The sequence below is a fragment of the Mus musculus genome, chromosome 10 (assembly GCF_000001635.26).
Source record: "Mus musculus strain C57BL/6J chromosome 10, GRCm38.p6 C57BL/6J".
Taxonomy (NCBI): domain Eukaryota; kingdom Metazoa; phylum Chordata; class Mammalia; order Rodentia; family Muridae; genus Mus; species Mus musculus.
Window position 1 is genome coordinate 18,610,748 of NC_000076.6, and position 12,880 is coordinate 18,623,627.

The window sequence follows — 12,880 nt, forward strand, 5'->3', positions numbered from 1 at the left end:
TATCTATTGAGAAGGTAAAAGAACAGCATCAACCCTCTATTTTCTTATTTCCAAGGTTCTCTGACTCCATATCTAGGAGCTCTCTGTGAAAGCCTCTCAGATGTGCAAATGTCTTCTAAATTTGTGGTTAACCCTCCTGCTCCTTCTCTCAACCTCACCCAGTTAATCAGTTACAATAGCATAGTAACTTAGCCTTAGATAAGTTAACCAGATACAGTAGCATAGTAACTTAGACTTAGATAATTTAACTTTTTGTTATTATACAGCAACCCTAAATATCTTGTTAGACCAAGTCTCACCCTCCGCCAATGCTCTTTCCCCTCTGCTGCCTCAGGAACTGACAAGAAAGAAGACCAGGGCTGCCCCCCAGTATCCTCTCTCCAGGGACCTCCCTACAAAACAATTTTGGGAAGGGTCTACAATGACTGTGAATTATTAAAGGAGGGTTCCACTTACCCAGCCCCTTGACAAATTTCATAAGGCACATGATGTAACTAGTAGCTGCGTTAGCAAAGACCTGGATGTTGTCGGTATTGAGAAAAGCTTCAAACACATCGAACACAGGAGCCTGGCCTTTTCCTGAGGGAAGAAGATGATAGAATCTTAACAATGGTTTTTAACCCTTCAGGGTGCTAATACTCTCAGTACCTCCCAAAGAGTTTTAGAAAAGAGTCATTACTGGAAAGAGAGGCCCATTGAACATGCAAACTTTATATGCCCCAGTACAGGGAACGTCAGGGCCAAAAAGTGGGAGTGGGTAGGTAGGGGAGTGGGGGGGAGGGTATGGGGGACTTTTGGGTTAGCATTGGAAATGTAAATGAGGAAAATACCTAATAAAAAAAAAGTTAAAAAAAAAAAAGAAAAAAATTTTGGGGGTTGGAGAGATGGTTCAGTGGTTAAGAGCATTGGCTGCTTTTCCAGAGGTTCAGAGTTCAATTCCCAGCCACCACATGGTGGCTCACAACCATCTGTCATGAGATCTGATGTCCTTTTCTGGCATGTAGATGTACTCACATAGACAGAGCACTCATATACATAAAATAAATAAGTAATTATTTTTAAAAAAGAAACATTTTTGGATCTTTTGACTGAATAGATACCACGTCTTGCTGCTTCACCAACATGGGAATGGTAGGAAGGCTAGGACGAAAGTTGGGTGGATAATGGGGATAGAGCTATAGGAACATAAGCCTAGAATAATGTGTGGGTAGTAATGATGGTACAGTAAATATGGGATTACAAAGAATAGTAGAATATCTATAGACAAGGGAAGGACCATTTAGACAAGTCTCTGATGAAATGCACTTATTTATTAATTCCCGTGCTGAAGTCATAGGAATGAGTCTGCTCATCTTAGGAAATCCCACTTTCAACATTATATTTTTAAGTAAGAAAACTGGCAAGGCTGTCAATCAAGTGGCTCTAGGTAAATTATCTAATAACGTGGCTCACTGTTCTAGACTGTGCAAACAGTTTGGTCTATACTGAACATGTGGGATGTGGAATATGCCAGGGACAATGTGTCTATGTGACCAGGTTTTCAATTGGGTCTCTAACTGGCTTCCTGTTCTGACACTTCCACTACTGACGGAAGAGTGCTCTGTGTGATGTTCCATGGAAGGCAAGAATGTAAGGAAACCTGTCGCATTCTTCCAGATTTTGTCATCTTACCTTAAAACCAGGCTGTGCCCATATTATACCACCATAGTGAATCTTAGTCACAAGCCATGGAATAAATCTAAGCCATGTAATAATTCCTTTCAGAGCAGTACGCTCTGTCCATGAGTCCTTCTGCTGGGTTTCTGAATGTCTGGGTGGCCTTAGGGAAACAATTGAAACAATACCCTTGGACACTGGGCATGCCAGTTTATTTCTAGGTAGACCCAATATCCCTAAATCTGATTCCCCTGTATTATACTTTCCAGTTTTCTTACTTAAAAATAAATAGATTCTGGCTTAGTAGACTCTGTCCTAAATGCTAGGGACCAGATGTATTTCTGAACTTGGAGTTTTTCAGTTTGAAATATTTGCTTAGATTTTACTGAGCATCTGAGGTTGAGTACTATGGAATGGCAACATCTTTTTTTTTTTTTTTTATTGGAGCATTTGTATTTTTGGATGATCATCTTATAACATTTTCCTCTGTGGTTTCAGAGAGAAACTCTACAGACCAATAACAGAGTGACCAATACCACCTCAGCAAGAGTGGGGCCTAATGAGCTCAGAGCTCTGGGTCAGCTGGCAGCAAGCCAATCCCACATCCTAGCTATCTGGTATTCCCTGTTGACAAAACATGGGCTGACAGTGTTTTTCCTTTTGTCCTTTTGATAACCCGAGACTTAGCACAAGGAATGAAGGTGCTATAGCAAGAATCACCCAACCATTCTTACCCATAGAGTAGTCCCCAACCAGGTACTCCTTCACCTCTGACTTGTTCCCACTGCGCACGGTCTCCAGAGCACTGAACAGGGGTCGCCATCCCGACTGGATCTGTGCAGAGCACACCTCAACCAGCTCACCAATGGAGGTGACCACCTGCGCGGGCGAAGGAGGGCGGGATTAATTAACACAAGTGAACTTACAGGAAAGGTCATTCTCCCCCCTTCCTTATTTCTGAGTTAATTTTGGTGAAAGAGAAAAACCACTGAGTAAATTTTCACAGGATTAGTTTTCTGTTCTGTTCTTTTTTTTTTTTTTTTTTTTTTTTTTTTAATTTGGGTGTTTGCCTCCTTATTGCCATGCATTATAGATTCAGGTCCTTTCCCGCCCATGATCTGCAAATCACTTTACAGCCTTGAGCTTCTCTCCTCTCCTCTCCCTCTCCCTCTCCCTCTCCCTCTCCCTCTCCCTCTCCTCTCCTCTCCTCTCCCCTCCCCTCCCCTCCCCTCCCCTCCCCTCCCCTCCTCTCCTCTCCCCTCCCCTCCCCTCCCCTCCCCTCCCCTCTCCTCTCCTCTCCTTTCTTTCCTCTCTCTCTTTCTTAAAATATTTATGTGTGTTTTGTCTGTCTGTCTGTCTGTCTGTGTATCACTATAGACAGTTGTAAGCTATCATGTGCTGGGAATCAATCCTGGGTCCTCTGGAAGAGCAGCCAGTGCTCTTAACCACTGAGCAATTTCTCCATCTCCAAGTTTATCTTTTTATTATTATATTTTAATTCTATCTTTCAGGGAGTATGTGTTTAATTTTGGTACGGTCTGACTCATTAAGTTTTCTTTTTAAGGGTCATATTGCTGGAATTGCTTCCAAGAAACCTTGGCCTTGCTCATGTTTATAGTTCTTGTTCATGTTAAGTCATGGCGAATTTTCATTGTTTGTGTGTGTGTGTGTGAGAGAGAGAGATGAAGGTTAAAGATAATTTTTCTTACAAATGTCCAAGTACAACTGGCTGAAAACAGTCTTTTTCCTCCATTGAACTGCAATGGCATCTTCATTACAAGTCAATTGAGCAAACACAGAAGGATTTTTTATTTAGGGTCTTCCCTTCTAATATGAACACTTGCAACTGTAATGTCCCCACAAATACTGATTTATAACACAAATTCAGTATGGCATGTTCTCACTCAAGGCATCTTTAGACATTCCTTGTCATTTCTTCAGTGACTTAAGGGTTACTTGGAATCCTGATGTTTGATTTATAAATATTTGTACATTTCCCAAGTTGATTTATTTATTATGAACGCAATTCCAGTATAGATAGAAAATATACTTGTATGCTTTAAATTTGGTTAAACTTACTGAAATTTGTTTTATAGGTTTGCATATAAACTATTATAAAATTGTTCTGCATACACTTGAAAAGAATGTGCTTAATTTCACTCAGACTGGTTCACAGTGTTACTTATTACTTGTATGCTGAGTTGATGTCTAGTTGTTATATCAATTCCTTTGAGGAAAGAGTTATGATGTCTCATTACAATTTTTTAAATCACAGGAAAATGTGTATAGTATAAGCATCACATGACTGGTTATATATAGCTCATACAGTTTAATACATTTCCTACTACTCTCCATCCCCATGATACTGTCATCTTTCTAAATTGAAATTCTGTGCTCATTAAACAATAGCATTCCATTCTTTTCAACTGTGATCCTTATATTATCTATATCTCCTTTTGTTGGTTTGTTCTTCATGAATCTGTAAGCCTGCATGGGTTTATGTGTAAGGGTCAGAAGCCGACACTGGGCATCTTCCTTTATTGCTTTCTACCCAATTTTTTTTGAAACCACTGTACCTGGAGTTTGCTGATTTGACCAGGCTAGCTGGCCACTGACCCCTAAGGGTGCTCTTGTCTCCAGTTCACCAGTGTTGGGTTTACACGATGCGCCATCATGCCTGCTTCTTGCATAGGTGCTGGGATCTAACTGAGGTCCTCAAGCTTAGACAGCCAGCCCGGTAATGACCGAACCATCTCCACAGCCCCAGAGACATTATTGATATGTCTTCCTAACAAACTGAGCTAGTTATAATTATAAAATTCTAGTTTTACTTTCTAGTAATAGTAATACTATTTCTATTTCTAGATATAACCATTTCTTTCTTTTTGTGTGTGTGTGTGTGTTTTTGAGACAGGGTTTCTCTGCATAGCCTTAGCTGTCCTGGAACTCACGTTGTAGACCAGGCTGGCCTCAAACTCAGAAATCCGCCTGCCTCTGCCTCCTGAGTGCTGGGATTAAAGGTGTGCGCCACCACGATCAGCTGATATACCCATTTCTAATACCAATTTCTAGTAATAGTAATACTCTTCACTTGTTTTTTGTTTTTGACCTGACAGTGTTACAGTTCTGCCAACTCCCTCAAAGTTAGAATCTGCATAGCTCTAGTTTTTAACTGTCTTCTTGTCTCAGCCCAATTTCCTTCCTTCTCACAACCAAGAAAAGTAGACTACTCTTGTGACCTTCCTGCTTTGGTCTCCTAAGTCCTGGAATAGGAGGCACAAACCAACACACCTGGCTTTTGATTCCATTTGATGATGTGGCTAGTACAAACACCTGTGGAGAAGACTTGCATGGATTTTTTTTTTTCTTTTCATATCTCTTGGGGACATCCTGTTGGAAGAACTGCCAGGCTGTGTTCTGAACTGAGTAAAGAATTTGCTTCCATATCCATTCTGACGTTAACTTCCTCTACAACTTATCTGTAGTTATTACCTCTTTGGTTTTAATCACCCCAGTAATTGAAGCAGTACTCATTGTGGGTTCAGTGTACATTTCTGTGATGATGCTGAGTCTCCTCAATGCTATCATGTACGAGGCTCTATAGACACTCAGAATTTTGCTGTTTCTTACACATACCATGCCCTTGGTTCTTCCATTCTACCTTTACCACATTCTTTTACATTAAACACTTGGTCATTTTAACATCTCTGTTTTTTTTTTTTTAACTTCTCCTTATGTGTTACTTTCTTCAGTTTGCTAACATGAACCTTCAAGTTGGCAAATTATAATCTAGTTAATACCAACTTTATTTTGGGGGGAAAATGAAGAATTATGCTTCTAAATGTCCTCATTTCCTCTCTTTTTTTTTTCTGATGCTACTCATGTTTATATTTAAGCTTGGCCTAAGTAAAACTAAGCTATGTAAGATGTCATTGGTTCTACAACCTTGAGAGCATGGTGTGATGAGCTTTGTCTTCATCAAAACAACCCAGGGTAGAGGATATGTGTGTGCTTACACCTTTCTGATTGTCACGTTGGGGGTATTTTAATAGTGTTCATTTTCTTGCCAGTATGCCATTGCATTTAAAGAAAATGAATAAGCCATCAACATCTGAGCTGATTTCAGAGAAAGGGCCTGTTGAGCTCTCGCCCACCACTGTGCCCTATGTGAGGCCACTGTGTTTGCTTCTTTCCATCTGTCTCCCATTAGACAGAATGACTGTGCTGGATAACATGGTCCAGATAAGCTACAGATCAATCCAGCCAGATTCTCTAGCTCTGTGTTTCATTTCCGCCGATCACTAGGTGATCCTGGCCAGATTGTTTAATCTCTATTTGTCACCAGCCTAGGAAGACAGTATGCAAAACAGAACAGTATCTGCCTCGCTCTCACCAAATGCCTGCCCTGGAGAGAGGATGGATGCAGAAGCCCATCTAGCACTGACCTGGTCTTGGACATCTTCATCACAGAGCTCTAGCTGCATGATGCGCTCAAAGGGCCGGAAGAGTGCTTCGTTAAAGTGGAAGTGAGGTGGCTCACTCCAGTCAGTGAGAACCTCTGTCAAGATATCATGGATGAAGGAAACGGCCTTCTGAGACACATGGCGTTCTTTATGGCAGGCAGCCTACACAAGAGAGGGCCAAATGCCAACAGAAAGTCAAGCAGGGAGAATATGGCTTCTGGAGGCTACCTCATTATTTGTAGATAGAAAAGGTAATTCTGTCTAAATACAAACTTCTAAGGGATTTTAGTGTACACATGATATGTACACTAAATTGCACTTGAAAATTTAACCACTGGTCAGGTACAACTTCAATGTTACCTTGAGGTTTCTGGAAGAGTAAGGTTTCTATTATTTTCTTTTTTATGCAGCATGGAAGTTTCCTTCAGCAGTACAGAGCATGCTCACCTATCTGGAAAGTGCTCCTGGTTCATCTTTAGTCATCCGCCTAACACATTAAGATCATTTGTCCCCTAGTGAGATGGGGCATTTGTAATGAGAACTCAAATTGTTTTACACAGTTTGGATCTAATGTTCTTTATTGATTTTGTTCCATACTGGCTCTCAACTTTGACATGCAACTTGCTTTGTGTAATGGCATAACAGAGATCATTCCATATGTAAAAAAACCAAAAAAAAAACAAAAAACAAAAAAAACTGATAGGAAGTTTGTGCTGTCACTGTCTGGGGGAATCCTAAGGAGACCATGTGAATAAGTGGGGACTGTTTGTCAGAGGCAAACCTATATTAGAGTCTATGTAGAAAGAGAACTATGCCCCCCTTCCCAGTTAAAGCTACCAAGAACCAGTTTGTACCAGTCTTTGTATCAGTGGACTACAGCATACAAGGAAAACCATGTGAGCTCAGCCAAGCTAGCTGTCTTACTTAGGGTTTCTATTTCTATGCAAAGACACCATGACAAAAAACAATTTGGAGGAAAAAAAGGGTTTACTTCATTTTATATTTCCAGATAACAGTCTATCATTAAGGGAAGTCAGGGAAGAAACTCAAGATGGGAAAAAGAACTGGAGACAGGAACTGATGCAGAAGGCATGCAAGGGTGCTGCAAAAGGCATGCAAGGGTGCTGCAGAAGGCATGCAAGGGTGCTGCAGAAGGCATGCAAGGGCACTGCAGGAGGCATGCAAGGATGCTGCAGACGGCATGCAAGAGTGCTGCTCACTGTCTTGCTCCTTATGGTTTGCTCAGCCTGCTTTATTAATCTTTTAAAAATTTATCTTATTTATATGAGTACACTGCAGCTGTTTTCAGACACACCAAAAAGGGCATTAGACCCCGTTACAGATGGTTGTGAGCTACCCTGTGGTTACTAGGAACTGAACTCAGGACCTCTGGAAGAGCAGTCAGTTCACTTAACTGCTGAACCATCTCTCCAGCCCATAGGTATTATATACCCAGGACCACCAGCCCAAGGTAGCATGACCCATAGTGATTTGGGTCTACCTACATTAAATGTCAATCAAGAAAATGCTCTGCAGGCTTGCCCAAAGGCCAACCTGATGGGGGTTCTTCCCAAATGACTCTAGCTTGGTCAAGCTGGAATAAAACTAGACAGCACAGTAGTTCAGACCAGAATTACCAGAGCATTTTCTTCAAGTTGTGATACAGAGGATCGTGAGCTAAATAAATGTCTATTGTTTGAAACTCCCAAGCTTTTGGTGTAGCTAATTACAGCATAATACCTAGCTGATACAGTCTTTGGCCTTGACTAAATTGGTATTTTTCTACCCTTCTTCCTTAATAGTCTATCCTCAGGCAAATAAATTAACTTCTATGAAATATTTTCTTATATATCTTTACTAGGTAAGCACTACAGCACACTTATGAACGGTTATCATTGTAAATACGGCAATAATGTTTTGTTACGTAGCCAGTGGGGTGGTTTGAATGAGCAATGATCCGCATAGGTTCAGGGTATTTATTTGAGCACTTGATCCCCTGCTGGCACACTGTTTGGGGAGGCAGCACAGCCTTGCTGGAGGGAGTGACCCTAGGGGTGGGCTTTGAGATTTTATAGCTTCTTGCTACCTCCAGTTTGCTTATTCTGCTTTATCTATCCCTGAAGACATTATCCTCTCAGCTTCCTGCTTCAGCTATGCCTCCCTGCCATCGTGGGCTCTCTTGGAGCTTAAGCCCAAATAAAGACTTCCCTCTATTAAGTTGCCTGAGTCACAGCACAGGCAAAGTGATTAATAGAGGCAGTCATCATGAGCAGAGAGGGTTAGACATAGGGCAACGTCAAACCTTATCCTATAAACTGCTTTCCTTCAGAGAGCAGAAGGATGTTAGCATTCATTTATTTTATGGAGGAAACCAGGATATATGGTTCACCTTCTAAAGTATCATGTCTTTAGTCACTGAGTTATCACAGAAGAGACACAAGAACCAAAGGTGTTGCCTCAAAGAAAAGAATTGATTCAGGATTCTTTCTTTTAGCTCCAGACTCAGGTTGAGAGCAGAACCTAAGAAAACAGAAAAGCCAGCTTTGCGAGGAAACTAGTTGAGCTGTATACTTGGAAAGGAACAGGGCCATAGTGACACCATGGTTGCCCTGCCTTTCAGAGTGAGCCTTCAGATGCTTTGATATACAATCAGGACAGTAATGCTTGTGACCAGGTCACAGATAGTTCTCATCACATTCTAAACTCAGCCTCTATGCTGACTCTGCAGCAGGACTCCCTTAGAGCTCACATTTACGGGCTCTTCTCAACTTCCAATCTCACCTCCACCAGGTGCGGGGCCACGAGGCTCCAGCAGCGCATCACGTGGAGCAGGGGCCGGGCTTTGCTCCTCACAATCCTCAGCATGGCATCCCCCAGGCGGAACAGGTGGAGAGCGCTTTTTTGATCCTGGGTAGACTTGACTTCACCTACAAGAAGGAGAGCCGAGAGAGCCCAGACGTAGGTATAGTTCAATAGACTCCAGCACAAAGAGATGTTGAAATTCAAGGCAGTGTTCTCAGATAGTGAGACAGTTTGAGATGGCTCATCAAGGAAGGAGAGAGCCCTCTATTCAACACTAGCAAGGTGGTTCATTCAGCAGGACCAAAACCTCTCCTTGACTCAATACTGTGTTTGCAGAGAAAAAGCCACGAAGCAATGGTTTAAACAGTAAGGCTGGAGAGGCAGGCCTGTTTCATAGCTGTACTGGAATGGGCAAAGGATTTCCCTCTAATCCTCAGATGATCTCATGTATAAAACAAGGGGTAAATATATCTATTCCTTAAAATTCCCATTATCTTTAAATGAATGTGATGACCCCTATCCAGTGCTTAGCATGGGCCCAGCACACATAGATGAGTATTTTTTTTTAATTAGGTATTTTCCTCGTTTACATTTTCAGTGCTATCCCAAAAGTCCCCCATACCCACCCCCCCAATCCCCTACCCTCCCACTCCCCCTTTTTGGCCCTGGGGTTCCCCTGTACTGGGGCATATAAAGTTTGCAAGTCCAATGGGCCTCTCTTTGCAGTGATGGCCGACTAGGCCATCTTTTGATACATATGCAGCTAGAGACAAGAGCTCCGGGGTACTGGTTAGTTCATATTGTTGTTCCACCTATAGGGTTGCAGTTCCCTTTAGCTCCTTGGGTAATTTCTCTAGCTCCTCCATTGGGGGCTGTGTGATCCATCCAATAGCTGACTGTGATCATCCACTTCTGTGTTTGCTAGGCCCCGGCATAGTCTCACAAGAGACAGCTATATCTGGGTCCTTTCAGCAAAATCTTGCTGGTGTATGCAATGGTGTCAGTGTTTGGAGGCTGATTATGGGATGGATCCCTGCATATGGCAATCACTAGATGGTCCATCCTTTCGTCACAGCTCCAAATTTTGTCTCTGTAACTCCTTCCATGGGTGTTTTGTTCCCATTTCTAAGAAGGGGCAAAGTGTCCACACTTTGGTCTTCGTTCTTCGTGAGTTTCATGCGTTTAGCAAATTGTGTCTTATATCTTGAGTATCCTAAGTTTCTGGGCTAATATCCACTTATCAGTGAGTACATATTGTGCGAGTTCCTTTGTGATTGGGTTACCTCACTCAGGATGATGCCCTCCAGGTCCATCCATTTGCCTAGGAATTTCATCAATTCATTTTTTTCAACTGTAGTAATTACGGTTTTTACTGTCATCTTTCACACATGGTACTGGCATCAAAGATTGGGGTTATTTCCTCCTTACTTACCAACAGGTTCTTCAGGGAAAATTACCTGGCATTGTCAGAGAGTAATCGACTGTGTCTGTCACCGAATGGAAAAGCTGGGACTGAGATGCTTTTTTGAGTTGGTAGAGGAACCCTCCCAAGGCTGTTAAGTTCAACTTGTCGGTCGCGTCATCAAAGAGCCTGGGTGCAAATAAACATATGTTATGGGGGAACAATGCATCAAGGACAGGTGGCAGAACGTGTATGGCAATCTGGGTGATACAATTAACAAAACTTCTGTGAAGGCACTGCAGAGAAATGGATGGTATTGTCATAACTATTATTAATGTGAACAAGTCTGCACTAACCATGGGATTTTGATGCAAAGAAAACCAGAAAGCATACTCGGAAAAAAAAAAAAATCTTTGCAGCTTTCAGGGCCAGCCATGTGTGGTAAGCACTCCTAACTGTTTGGCAAGAATGTGAAAGATGACGAGTTATTGCTTCCAGATATTCCAGGAGGTAAAACATTAGGGCCCTATAGCCACAGTGAGCTGTGAGGTATCTATAGTCTACCTGCCAAGCCTGTGGTGATGCCAGTGGTATGGGATGCCTCGTGCTGCTCAAGGGACATTGTCTTGAACAAAAATTGAATCTTGAGCCTGTTTGAAGAACTAAACTAAGACATACTAAATTGTAAGACAGAAATAGTTTAAAATATGAGGCATGGAAAGATATTACATATTCTATAAATCCAGCATAGAGAACAAGTAAGCACACCTGAAATTTAACAACAAAAGTTGAAGACCTAGTTTGAAAACGAGCCAAGGATGTGAAGGGACAAGGATGCACAAATGACTGGTGGGGTCACAGGAAAACACTGAACATGTCTTTTTGTTTCCGTCTGTAAGGAGGGAGGGCCACATCAAAACCACAAGTTACTTCTTGACACCAGAATGAGCCTTTGAAAATGTTAAGTAGTTCTGATCATTTTAGTGCATGAAATAATTTCATATGTAATGAGTACTGTTATCCATTGTGATCTGGTATCAGAGTGCCACACATAATTAAAATTCTGTAATTTTAGGGCTGGAGAGATGGCCCAGCAGTTAAGAGCACTGGCTGATTTCGCAGAGGACCCATGTTCAACTCCCAGCACATGGTTGCTCATAACCATCCGCGGCTCCAGTTCCAGGGGACACTGGGCTCTCTTCTGCAACCCTTGTGAACATGTGGGACGTGGGCATACACGTGGGTAAAATGCCAATATACATTTAGAAAGATTAAAAATTGTCTCTGCAGAGTTAGTGGCTGCGGATGCGGCTTGCTTTGTAGAGTATTTGCACAGCAGGTATTTGCACAGTATTTGCACAGCAGGTATTTGCACAGTATTTGCACAGCATGCCTGAAGCCTAGGGTTCTGGTGTTACAGCTCTATAATCCTAGTAAGTAGGAGCTGAAGGCAAAAAAGTAAGTTCAAGGCAGTCCTCGGCTACATAGCAAATTTGGGATCAGCCTAAGATACATGAAATTCTATCTTAAAACAAAACAAAACAAACAAACAAAAACAAACCCAAACAACATCAAGAAGGAAGAAAAAAAGAAGGAAAGAAAGAAAAAGAAAGAAAGGAAAAGAAAAAAAAGTCCCTGTACTTTTGTTCTGCTCTTAGATTCTATCTGTAAGTAGCAAGAATCTCTAGAAAGTCTGAAGCATTTGCTGGCTCTATCATTTTAAAGTGTATTGGCTTAAAACAAATTAGTTGACTCCACTGACCTATATTTCCTCCTCTAAGAAATAAAGTTCATAACTCATGGCTGGGGAGCCTGGAGTTTTGTGGGGTCTGTGTGAAGTGTCTGGGAAAGTGCTTGATACCATAGCCACTAACTAATGCTAACTTATATTGTCATCTCCTTATTATGGTCTGTCCATTGGGGTCTTTGAGAGAAGAGGATGCAGTCTGAGCATGGGAGCTGACTCTCAGCAGATGATCCCAGGCAGAGGAAGCAGAGGGCCTCAAGAACTTAGCCTACATGTAAGACCTATCCTTTTGAGTAAACTGACCATTCCCAGACAGAAAGTGAGGCAAAAAGAGAGAACAATACACACACACAACACACACACACACACAGAGACATTGATGTGAAGAGGTCATCCAAAATAAAGATTATCAGCATACCATGCTTTGTATAAAAAAAATTTAACAAACTTTAAAATTTATTTTTGTAGCCAGTATTAATAGATATTTAATTATAATAAATTGCCTCTTTGACTAATTCTTCCAAGAAATTCTATTAAAGTCTTTTGTGTCTACTTCAAAGATAATTATATTTGCAACTGAGGCCTTATGTTGGCAGGAGATATTCAATAAAAAACACAGCACACAAAAAACACATGCACATAACATACACAACACACATCTGCACATACATACATACACTCATATCCAAGACTCACACACACCAGCACGTACACATAGTACACACAGTACACACACATCTCATTTGCTATTTTCTAGTTTGCTTCTGGATCGTAACCATTTCTTTTTCTTATGCTCTAATAAACATACTA

General features: G+C 41.5%; 1 protein-coding gene across 1 annotated transcript in view; it reads right to left on the reverse strand.

Annotated features, from left to right (window-relative positions):
• Arfgef3 (ARFGEF family member 3) overlaps positions 1-12,880 on the reverse strand; it is a 155,748-nt gene that overhangs the window by 22,737 nt on the left and 120,131 nt on the right. The window contains exons 20-24 of the mRNA NM_001033258.4: positions 10,379-10,512; positions 8,901-9,046; positions 6,102-6,281; positions 2,391-2,535; positions 457-579 (exon numbers count right to left, since the gene is read on the reverse strand). Of these exons, the coding sequence (NP_001028430.1) occupies positions 457-579; positions 2,391-2,535; positions 6,102-6,281; positions 8,901-9,046; positions 10,379-10,512 (728 nt within the window). The remainder of the gene's footprint in view (positions 1-456; positions 580-2,390; positions 2,536-6,101; positions 6,282-8,900; positions 9,047-10,378; positions 10,513-12,880) is intronic.